General features: G+C 44.4%; 2 protein-coding genes across 2 annotated transcripts; both read right to left on the reverse strand.

Annotated features, from left to right (window-relative positions):
• Nucleotides 1-532: 532 nt before the first annotated feature.
• On the reverse strand, nt 533-1,570 carry LOC137981554 (uncharacterized protein F54H12.2-like). The gene has a single exon (XM_068828649.1). It carries the CDS (start codon nt 1,568-1,570, stop codon nt 533-535), a length of 1,038 nt encoding a protein of 345 aa, XP_068684750.1.
• A 2,951-nt stretch (nt 1,571-4,521) lies between these two features.
• On the reverse strand, nt 4,522-4,953 carry LOC137981555 (uncharacterized). Its single transcript, XM_068828650.1, has one exon. It carries the CDS (start codon nt 4,951-4,953, stop codon nt 4,522-4,524), a length of 432 nt encoding a protein of 143 aa, XP_068684751.1.
• Nucleotides 4,954-11,884: the final 6,931 nt, after the last annotated feature.

Genomic DNA, 11,884 nt, shown 5'->3' on the forward strand with positions numbered 1-11,884 from the left:
ATCGTTGGCTACTAAATCATGTAAAGAAAAATCATCCATGAATTCATGGATGCTCTTGCCTCGACACTGTGCTTGCAGAAACAATAAAGCGTAATACCCACAAGCGCGGCTGTTCAAACTTTGTAAGCTTTGCTCGTTGCGGTGGATGACGGGAAAATAGCGCCAGATCCATTCCAAGACATGAGGTACTCCGTACGTATCCATAGGAAGTCCATAGCTGTCGAGGATTTCGCAGTTATCTCCCGAAGTCCACAACCCCAACCAATGACGTCCAGGTTCTCCTTTAGGGTCTGTGTTGACAATCATAGCCCTATGCATTTGTCACCCAGTGGTTTGGCGAAGTGGTGGTAATTGATCTTCAGGGTATACACCCCAAAACACGCGCCTCAATACAGGGTCACGTTTTGCCAATGCTATTAAATGTTGTTCGCTCAAGGGTACTAGTTCCATCGATGCTTGTTGTAGCAGTGATTGATGATACTGTTACACAGGTAATGCAAGTGGTTGTATTTAATACAGAAAGGTATGAATTTTAAACGTCGTAATTCACCACGCCTGTGCCACTGATATCCATCACGCTTTCAAACTCGCCCCAGACCACCACCGTCAGATTTTGACCAGGATTAGCCCCAAAATTGATCTCCAGGGTCACATCGCCTTGTTGTTGTGGATTTCGCAAGGGGCTATCTGCATCTCCTCCTGCGACATTATTAAACAGGTACAGCGTGCAATTCTTGTTGTGGCCCCAATACCCCGGTCTCAGCATACTTTCTTGGTGTTTACCCAGAGCACAGCTGGCTTGCAGGAAGCGATGGTACCCCCACAAATCTTTCATGTTATCATTCTGTTTCAGTTCCAAGGTTTCATAGGGATATTCCTCACCACGTATGATTTGACGAATGTGGGTCACCCCAAACTTTTGGAAGGCAAATGGGTAATGATCTAAATTTCCGTTGTAGACGCGACTGTCCAATAATCCCATCACAAGACGGTCGGGTATGCGGCCTTGAAACAGATCTGTTTTCTTAAACATGGTACTCTCCTCCTCAAACGTGAATGTCCGGACATCCATATAGACGGTAGGATAACGAGCCCACATGCCTTTGTTATGTCTTCGTTTAGTCAGTGCAGTGTAAGTGGTAGGGTTTAAGGTCAGCCTACAGAGATAAAATTTGGCTTGGATATCATTCGGACCCAGGAATGGGTACTTTTTGTCCGCCATCCTTGTACCAAAGCAAAAGAACTCGGGACTGTTAAAGGTAATACGCAGCTTGATTTCAATACCAGGAACTAACACGGTTCCGGTATGAAAAGCTTCCAAATGCGGTTTCATGATCAGCCGCACCCATCCGTTCCCCAAAAACTTGGAAGTTAACACTTTCAAGGAAATCGTCTCTCCAGTAGCAAACACACCAGCGTTAAAGGGGCGGTCATCATTCACAGCATTGGTGACTTGCAGGGAAGCATTCACATTTAAATAATTCACCGAACCTTGTGGGGCCAGCAATGTTTCACCTTCACTGGGCGTGTAATTCAGCAAGGTTTCACCAAAGGCTCGGTAGGCATACATGCCCGTCTGTTTGGTCTATAACGTACCATTCAACCGCATGTCAAATTGCTGGATCATGGTGTGCGCCACATTATTGACCAGGTAAACATACTTGGTGTAATCGTCTCCCGATTGATTTGCTTCAGCTCCCGTGACTTGCCCGTCCGCATACAAACCAGCATTGTTCGCACCGGTAGGTAGTCTCATGTCAAAGGTTAAATAACTTTGATTCAAATCAACAAAATCTTCCAATTCGGAAACGGTGAATTCCAAGGGGGTAATACTGCTATTGTTCAGCGGGGAGTAAGCCACCCATCGAGACCCTTGAATAGCCACATCATGCGCTGGCAAAGCCCAGAAATTCAACGACTTGCTCATGACGAAGGTCAACGTCGTTTGTGGTTTGTTTCGTCGACGTTGCCTGGGTTTTATCTGTGTCGTCCACCTACGGAACAGTTCGTAGTCCATGGTTGTTGGTGGTGGTGACACGTGATTGGAAATCCAGCCACCACGCTGCCCCTTCCCCCCCCCCCCCCCCGCAATCGCCGTTCGCGTCTAGGAATGGATCGGACTACCAATCGCGCATGATGGAGTGAGTGTCCCTGTTGGTGGTCGAGTAAGTCTGAGATCATTTGGAAGGGGGAACGGCTTGATATATGGGCCCATTGACGGTGTGGGGAAGGCCGCTGATTTAACCATAGCAAGAACACAATCACGCGCCCTACATTGATGGGCGACAAACTGACCCATAGGTCTTGTGGGACAATATCCTCTGAGGGCCATTGCTCGATAGTGTCTAAGAGCTCTGTAGGGCAACAAGCACGCAAGGAGCTCACCTCGCGGGTCCATCGCCAGCAGTGCCAAGTATCGCACAACAACACACACAGAGACCACATTGTATCATTTGAAACGAACAAGCTTTATTCAAACCATTTTATACAAGAGGAAATGACAACGACACTGTCTTGATCTGAAACGGACTCTCCTAATATGTCATTATGCTCCAGCATGCGTTCAGTCAACTTTCTCAGCTTCTGTTCGGCTTTTCGTTCGTCTTTCAACATCTCTTTCAGTTTGGTTAGTGCTAGGCGAGCAATGCGTTTGCTGTGCTCCTCTTCTTTCGTTCCTTCTTCTTGCAGGTTCATTGATTGCTCACATTCATCCGTTAACTTTCGAGGTGTGATGCGTATCCGTTTTGGAGCAGGGGTGCATGGCTTTTGGGGCACTGTTATCTTCCGTTTCAAATTTTGGGGGTCTCCATTCACTTCGGCGGCAGGCTCTTTCCTTGCTTGCTTGACTTCACCGATACTTATCTTTGGCAGAATCATCACTTTTCCAACCGGTTCTCGGACGGTTTTCTGCATCGTTTCTTTCCTCTCTGCATTCAACAGCTTTAATAGGTCTGTGTGGGTTAATGGTGCGCCGTGAGGTTCTAGTTTCTCTGCACAGAGGTCTGTGTGAGAGGTTTCTTTGTGAATAGACATTATGGAACGTACTCTAGATTGAGGTGTTTGTGCTCTGCACATGAAATGGTGTATGACTGTCAGGGAATGAAGTTGTCTCTTTTATAGAGGTTTTCTTGACACTGATTGGTCCAAATCCTTTCTTGCTTTTTGATTGGTCCACATCACACACCCAAAACATCCCGCACATGATTGGTTGTTTGACGGACCTTTGATTTGATGCTATTCTTAGCACGTTTAGCTGTTTTTTGCATCGTAGACCTTACCGATTGACTGGCTTTTCTTTTCAACCCGCTGACTCCTGCACGCAAAACCGTGCCTGCTACCGCATCAAGCGCTTTACCTTGTGCCAAACTCTGCAACCCTTCTGCTACAGCAAGAGCCCCTATCTCCAACAGAGTTTTCCATAATCCATCTCCTACTTGCAGGGGTGAGTCAGACTTCCTCCTTGCATGTTAACCGTTTCGTACTAAAGGTGATTCCTTCATGGCTGCTCTATTTATCTGGGATGAAATGCAGGGTAATCAAGGTACGGTTAGATTTGTTGTTAGGAAATGCAACCAAGGAACCGTTTGTTTCAGCTACGTCCACTTGCAATGTCTCGTAGGTGTTTTGGCGCACTGGATGAAATTGTTTGTGTTTGGGTTCGAAATACATCACACCTCTTCTTCGTCTCTTGTACCAGACTTCCCGCAATAAATCCGTCTTCATTCCTCCAACGATCGTGCTCTGCGCTACGTTACAGTACACACGCAAGGTGCGAGAAGGCTCCCCAACCACCATTCGAAAGGCATGGTTCAGGTTGGTTAAACGCCAATTACAACTCATGCTTAATCGAAGGCATTTTTTTTCTATTGCCCAGAACACGCCATTTCCATCTTTATCCAGGAAGTCTCGGTACTTCTCAGAAGTTGTCAGATCAGGCACTTTGTCATCTATGTAATCTCGAGACAGGTTATGGCCCAACTCCCCTGTTTCTGTCAGCCATCCCATCTTGATAGCCAAGGTACCATTACTCCAAATTTCTGGAGTGTTGTCTACACCACCGAGTTTGATCTTTGTATTGTCAATCAGCAAGTCTTGCTCGTTTCCTCGCTGTATCCACCGAAAGGTTATGTAGATACGCTTTCCTGTGTCGTCCACAAAATGACTCCCTTGAAAGGGATCCTTAGGCGCATTTGGGTGAGAAAATCAATACAGGCTTTCATGAAACTTTCTCCATCCACCACCCACTTGAATTGATCGATATTCATCATGTTGACTTGCACGTCTGATCTAGCCCCAGATCTCATCAGCGTTGTGTACAACAGAAAATCGTATTTTGGTACCAGATGGTAGAGGTTGACACGAGTGTCAGGCACGGACATACTGCTCAAGGCAACTCGCCAACCCTGCCCCGGCAATGTTTGTCGCTGGGGCAGCCGGACCTTAAAACTGGATGGCCAGTTATCTGGAAATTCAGGTGAGGGATCACGCGGTAAGGTCACGTAGAAATCACCCATGGTTCTCTCACCCTTTCCACTTGCGAATGGTCTTTGCATCGATCCAACTGACGTATGTATCAGACCATCCTTGCCAAAGCACTTTGACCTGATTTCCTTTGCGTTGTAAAACCTTTTCTATACGAAAGAGCCCGTCATCTGGTACGGTCACCGGTTGCAAATCTTGTCTGTAAAATGTACCTTCCACTGGAGTCCCATCCCATTCTTGTACTTTGTAGGTGGGTACTACCCCTGGCACGACCCGACAGATCACAAAAACCTCTTCTGTCCACCCTGGCAAATACCCTTTTTCAAATGGTCCATGTTCCTTGTTCAAACGCACCCGTGTCCCTTTTACCAAAAGCGTCTGCTTGTTCTTTTTCTTAGCTAGCAATCGTTTGTCGTATAGACGGTGCCATACCTGGGCCTCGTTGACGTCCGTTACGTCTTTTGGAGCCATGCCGATGCTCCGATGAACGATAGCGTTGTATCCCTGCACGATACTCTGTAAGACCTGTAACTATGCCCGCGTGTTCTTGGCTGTCAAGTACCGGTACAGTTTCTCTTTCAAGGTGCGATTGAACCATTACACTAGGGCTGCTTTAGCGTCCCCATGCGTGCTAAAATGATGAATACCGTTCGTTTTCATCAAAGTCTGGAACATTCGATTGTAAAATTCTTTGCCTGCATCTGTCTGCAATTTTTGCGGTGTGCGCCCGGCTCGTGTCAAGATGGTTTGCATGGCCTGTGTGACCACTACCCCTGTCTTGTTCTTCAAGGGTTCGACCCAAGCATATTTGGACAACACATCTACTACCGTTAAGGCGTATCGGTTCCCTTTGTTCCAATGTGCTAACCCTTGCAATTCAATCAAATCGGCAACCCATTGTTCATCGATGTTAAACACTAAGGTGGGTAATATAGGGAAATGTTTTCGGCGGGGACGCTGTAACGTGTAGCTTAAGACCCCTTGCAGTAGGTTTTGGGCCTCGCGTCTTTTTAACCCATGTGCTTTGGCAAAAGCTTGGACCCCGCCCAAACTACCAGGCTTCCCTGGGAACTCGTACGTTAAGGGTGACGGTTTCATGACACTAACAACTTCAAAGTTTTACATCAATATTTTATTTATCTTGTAAAATGAAACGCACAGTCTTGCATCCCCCAAAATTACAATTGGACGGTTTCCAGCAAAGAATCTCTTCGGGCGTGCCTTCCACATAGGCCTCGTTTTTCTCTTCCATGCACAGTTCACACAACACCAAGTCTAACACATCACTCAACCGAGAATGCCACAGGATCACTTCACGACGTTTGGCCTCGTACAATGCTTGGCAACTCTGATTTAAACGTTTCAGACCGTTCGGTTCTGGTCTCATTTCCAAAACGCGATTATCTATCTCCTTTATATCCTCCTCTCCTTCTTCCTGTATGCGTTTTTGCGCCATTTCCTCCTCTTGCTTGATGGTAGCCCCTCGTGTGGTATGTTTGATGATAGACTTTTCGAGATGGAGGCGACAGCTTATCCAGGTTCCGCACTGTTTGGTGTTGACCATGCATCTCATTGTCTTTCATACAATCATCCACAGACTTCAATTCCTTGACTTTTTCTCTGAATGCCTGTTCAACGCCAAAGGCTTCATGATGCCTTATTTGTCTTGTCCTACGGGCCTCCTCTAAACTCAATGCGTCATTCATGGTCTGCTTCTATCTCTGTCGCTGTAAACTATCGTTTTGGTGAAACGGGGAGTTCTTTTTATACATTGATCTGGACATTGATTGGTTGAGTGAAACCATCCAATGACACGCCTCGAGCAATCAATCTTTCTTTCATCTTCTCAATACTGTATTTCTCCGTTTACTGTCTTTGCACCCATCGATCATTAAGGTATCGTATGGTGTTGTTCTACAGGGGGAAACATCATCATACACTCTTCATGCCAAGGTTTTAAAATATCATTTTTGTTGACCGATAACATGGTTGCTTTTAGACATGCATCAGATTTTTCTGCTCTATTAAGCTTTGAATAACGCTCCCAAACATGATTTTCATAGCTTTTCCACAACGCTTCGATTATGTCTTTACGCATTGGATGGCGACATTTCTTTCTTTGGAGATGGCGCTCGTGTAACTGCTGCTTTTGAACTCGAACCATTCTTTGAAACTCTGAGCAACGCGAGGTAACTTCGTCTTCATCCACCAGGTTTGTGTTAGGTATTCTTTCAAGACAGTCCCGTGTCTTTTTTCTCTTTTTAAAAAGAGCTCTTGAAACCTCACTGTAGAAATGAACGTTTCTCATCCTCAGGCAATATGAAAAAACAGTGAGCAAGAAGGACGCTTTTCAAACATTTTGTCCCTCAATGTATGATGGACCGGTGACATCATTAGGAACCAATGACAGCAAGGTATATTTTGCTTTTCATTGGAACTCTATTTCCCCCAACGATTCGAAAACATGTTCTGTAAACTGCGCCACGGGTCTGTATGAGCTTCCATGTTTCGCGTACCGATGATGGCGCATGTCTTACCCCTCAATGACGTAATAGAATCGAGGCAGGCTTCAAACCTGTCCTCAACACGATCATACTCGAACCAGCGATTATGTGTCACCGAGTGCAGATACAAGGGTTTGTGCATCAGGCGTGCCATCTCTACGCCCCACCCCGTCCCACCATCCACATACTCTAATCCTTGACTGTTTTGTGCAAATTACTCAAAAGCGTACACAGTATCAGCTTTCTTTATAATCCAATAATTGCGCAGCAAAAACCGGTTGACTTTACAAGATGAAGAAGGATATGTACGCTGTAACCGTTTATTGGCAGCTCGACAGGCGAGATCCGCTTCCGTGTCCGAGGAGTTACACCAGATCATGTTTATGCGCGGTACATCAAGAGACAAATCCCCCGGATGCGAAGCTGCTGAGGCATGAACAAGTTTGGGATCATGACCACCACAGAGATGCAAGCCTTTCCCATTCACTCGGGTGATAGGGTGGTTGTCAGGGAGAATGCACACAACACGCAACCCATATTGCCACGCCCATCGTATGGCCCAGGCATCGGTGCCTTTAGCCTCTCCAGTGATCACTGTGATCTCGCTCGGTTTCGACATTCGTTCACTCTCACTCACAACGACAACTACATCAATCATATGGTTGTATTCTCTTTTTATTATAATATTGAACCAATTAAAAACTATTTTACAATATTGAACACAGTTCAAGCGGTCTTTGAAAAACATCCATCAGATAGGCACTGGGCCATGCGAGAGGCCATTTAAAAGGCGGATGGTGCTTGGGATGTGTTCTCGAACGATCTTCCCTTCTGCTTGTATGGGTGATGTCGAAATGGCACTACGTTCTGTTTCTTTTTTGGTTGGTAAGCCACCAGGCGTGGTTTAAAGTTTGGGTATCGAGGATGTTGCGGTGGTGGATTCAGTTTCTCTAAGGTGAAGACTAGGATCTTATGGTTCCAGGGAGTTTTCAGCCATTGGAAGTAGGCATGTGCGGCTCCGACAGCTGAAATACATGCGGCCAGGGTTCTTCTCAGATTTGCTCTGTTTCAGAGTGGAAGGTTTATCGCAGTAACACAGCATCTTTGGTCATTCGGAATGCATTTTGTCGATGTTAATCACAAGCTGATGGTGCCGTTGTTTCTCCACGGCTTGTAAGTACTGGTTTACTTCTTGTTGGCTTGCAATGAAGGCACAGGGGTACTGAGGACATTTCACATAATTAAAACCGTTGTGTGATTTTCGGTACTCCACCAAACAACCATGAAAAGGGCATGTCGTATCAACTTCTGTTGACAGGTCATCAGGGATCTGCCCCATGAGTTCTTCAATAGTGGTGGGCTCGTTGCGATCCCATCCTTCCCCTTCTTGGTAGGTCTGCTCCACGACTTGCACAGCGGGTGTGGCAGGGGGTGGCAATTCCTTTATCTCCTCCATGGTCATAGCGTTGTTTCCTCCGCATGTTTGTGTGACTTCTGGCTTCTTGTTGGTAGGAGGTTTGGATGCCCGAGTGGGTTTTCGAATTGGAACGATTTGTTCTTTCTTCTCAGACATGATATAGTCTCATCAAAAAAAGTAAGCTATGGCAACGCTTTTATAACCACAAAACGGTTGTCCCTCAAGGTATGATGGGCCAGTGACATCATTAGAAACCAATCATAAATGACCCATTTGCCTTTTGATTGGCTCTCGATGAGGTCATGGTTGTTTCTGATTGGTTTCCGATGAGGTCATCTGGTGTAATTGTGATTGGTTTGCTTTCCTTAGTCTTGTCTTTGCTTTGCTGCGATCTCTTATTCACAGTTCAACTCCAAAGCAGGCCAGAGCAACAAAGGAGACTTTTGTCTGATTGGTTGATTGTTTTGCTTGTACCCAGGTTTTTTCACGCGCGCGCGCGCGAAATAACAAACAAAATGGCGGCCAAAGATGTCTTGTTCGATTACTAGCTCTTGAGATTTTTATAGCAACAGCGACGTGTACAACTTTTTTTTCTGTCGGAATAGCAGTAGTTCAGTGGTAGAAGCTGATTCCTTTCAAGTCTTTCACTTTCGCGTGATCGATTTCTCGCCCGTGGCTTCATGCACAATTGATTTTTCCGAGTTAAATGTTACTGAACGTTGTGATAGATCGATTGAGGTGGTTGTTCGAGGCCTTGCTGTCAAGTCTGCTAAGGTAAGATGAATTTGCGATTCCTTTTGTTTTGTTTATAATCTCAAGCCATAAGCTATCGCACCCTATTAAATGTCCTTTAAAAAATTAGTGTATTTTATTTTCCTTCTTGTCCACAGAAACATTATACGAAATGCCAGTTCCTACTAGTTACAATTAGCAACGTCTGTGGAGGATTTACTAAATCGCCATGGATTAAAATCGGAGGGTAGATAATGAGGGTACTGTAGTAACTTGTAGGTAGTTGATGAATGTGCAAGCTATTGTTATTTCCTATTATTCTGAGCCTTTTAAATTCGCTGGTTTTTCAGGAAAAATTATGTATTTTTTGTGTTCATGGCTGGAGAAAAATGTAGTAAGGTTGCACTTCATGTTGATTTAAAAACAATAATTTTGAACCTCTCAATGATGACTTCAATTAGGCATTTCCATTACTTTTCCTATTCACATGCAAATACTGCTATTTTGTTCCTACTTTTAGGTTAAACCCCCCCCCCCCCTCCCCCTCCCTGATTTTCTCATTTTCTGACCATTCTACCTACTTGACACCCTGTAAATGAAATATTTGTTTACAAATAGAATTTTTCTGTCCTCACCCGAAAATTAATGTTAAGCAATTCATTACTATGAGTTTCCCATAATTATGATTAAATAATTATCAATTCAGGACAGGGTAGGTGGTCGGGGGCTATCCTTCATATCCCCTATAAGAGCGCATTGTTGATCACGTGAGCACACGGAGTAATGTGTCATTATGCCCTGCTCTTCATCGAAAAAGGACGTCGACAACTGTTTTCTCTGTCTACGGTAACTTTTTCTGTTTTTTTTTTATTCTAATGTCTTCCGATTTGCCCCGGGTTTTGGTTTGGGGTCACTCTTTCGTTAAACGACTTTCTGCTGATCTAGAACGGGGTTTCCAGCAACGGGCTCGAGGCGATTTTAATCTTGCAAGCCGTGCACGTGTTAACTTGTTTGGTCAGGGCGGCCGAACTGTTCCAAAACTTTGGTCTCACGATCTCCATGTAGTTTCTAGCTCAACCCCGGATATAGTTATACTAGGAATTGGTACTAATGATCTGTCTACCGAGGAGCCCTCGCTTGTAGATTCGTCCATTGAAGTTTGGGTTCGCTTGTTACACGATCGCTTTTCGGTAAAGGTGATATGTGTTTGTCATGTCATCCCTCGCCGTTCGCCATGTGCTTTTAACGACAAGGTGATCGTCTGCAATGAGTTAGTTCATTCCCTTTTGGAGCCCCTTCCCTACTTTTTTGCTGGTTTCACAAGCCTTTATAATAAGGCTGGGAAATTATTGTTAGGGGATGGGGTTCACGTTAATCGTTTAGGACAGTATCGTTTATATCGTAGTTATCGTGGTGCCATTTTGAAGGCTTTGTCTTTACTTTGACTAAGCTGTTACGGGCCGAAATTTGTATTATTTCTTAGACCTTGACCTTAGGTTATTTTCATTTTAGGACATTTAAGGCTTGAGATTCGATCCAATATAATTTTATTTTGACGAATTCGATCGTCTCTTTCATTTATTCCTGGGACGTCGCTACAAGTTGATCTTGTTTAAGGGCTTAACTGATCCTCAATTTTGTTTAATTATCGATCCAAGCTAACGGTATTTTTTAAGGGCTTTCCTCACCGTTTTATTTTTCTTGGGCTTTGATTCAAGTTGATTTTATTTTGATGACTTTGATCCACTGTTTAATTTTATTGGGCTTCGATTCAAATTAGTCGTTTTTTGAGGATTTCGATCCTCACTGTTTTATTTTTCTTGGGCTTTGATTCAAGTTGATTTTATTTTGAGGGCTTGGATCCACTGTTTAATTCTGTTGGGCTTCAATCCAAGTTCATTTTATTTGGAGGACTTCAATCCTCACTGTTTTTTTTTTCTCGGGCTTTGATCCAAGTTGATTTTATTTTGAGAGCTTCGATCCTTACGGTTTAATTTTATTGGGCTTCGATCCAAAGTAATCTTCTTTTTAGGACTTCGATCCTCACTGTTTTATTTTCCTTGGGCTTTGATCCAAGTTGAATTTATTTTGAGGGCTTCGATCCTCAGTGTTTAATTTTATTGCGCTTCGATCCAAAGTAATCTTATTTGAGGACTCCGATCCTCACTGTTTTATTTTTCTTGGGCTTTGATCCAAGTTGAATTTATTTTGAGGGTTTTGATCCTCACTGTGTAATTTTCTTGGGCTTCAATCCAAGTTGATCTTTATTTGGGGGCTTCGATCCTCACTGTTGAATTTTTATTAGGCTCATATTTCTGTGGGCTTTGACCCTCACTGCTTATTCTTACTTGGGTTTTGATCCAAGTTTATTTTAATTTGAGGGCTGTAAATTTGGGCTTTGTTCCAAGTTGATTATTTTGGAGGGCTTTGTTTTAGAGTTGTCCTCCAACATCATTTTACGTCGAGGGCTTGTGGCTTTCTTGTTCACTTTTCTCTTAGATGCCTCCTAAGCAACCAAAACGGAAAACAGCACCATTGACCACGCGTAGGCAGACCAAGCGGCGAACACCTCAGCAAATTGGTCATGCTGTTGAAGCAGCTTAACCCAGTAGTCAGCCCTCTGGTTCTGCTGAAAGTCAACTAGTGGTTCCTGCCGTACACAATGGTCCTAGTCAGGAGGTGCCTGTCATTTCGGGTGACATCATTAACCAGATTGTGGCCCGCGTTACCCAAGAAGTCACCAGCCAGC

Source organism: Montipora foliosa, chromosome 13, assembly GCF_036669935.1.
Source record: "Montipora foliosa isolate CH-2021 chromosome 13, ASM3666993v2, whole genome shotgun sequence".
In the NCBI taxonomy this organism is placed as follows: Eukaryota; Metazoa; Cnidaria; class Anthozoa; order Scleractinia; family Acroporidae; genus Montipora; species Montipora foliosa.

What these genes read in the sequence shown, in the direction of transcription:
- LOC137981554 (XM_068828649.1), bottom strand. Translation starts at nt 1,570, where the DNA reads ATGTATGCCTACCGAGCCTTTGGTGAAACCTTGCTGAATTACACGCCC.
- LOC137981555 (XM_068828650.1), bottom strand. Translation starts at nt 4,953, where the DNA reads ATGGCTCCAAAAGACGTAACGGACGTCAACGAGGCCCAGGTATGGCAC.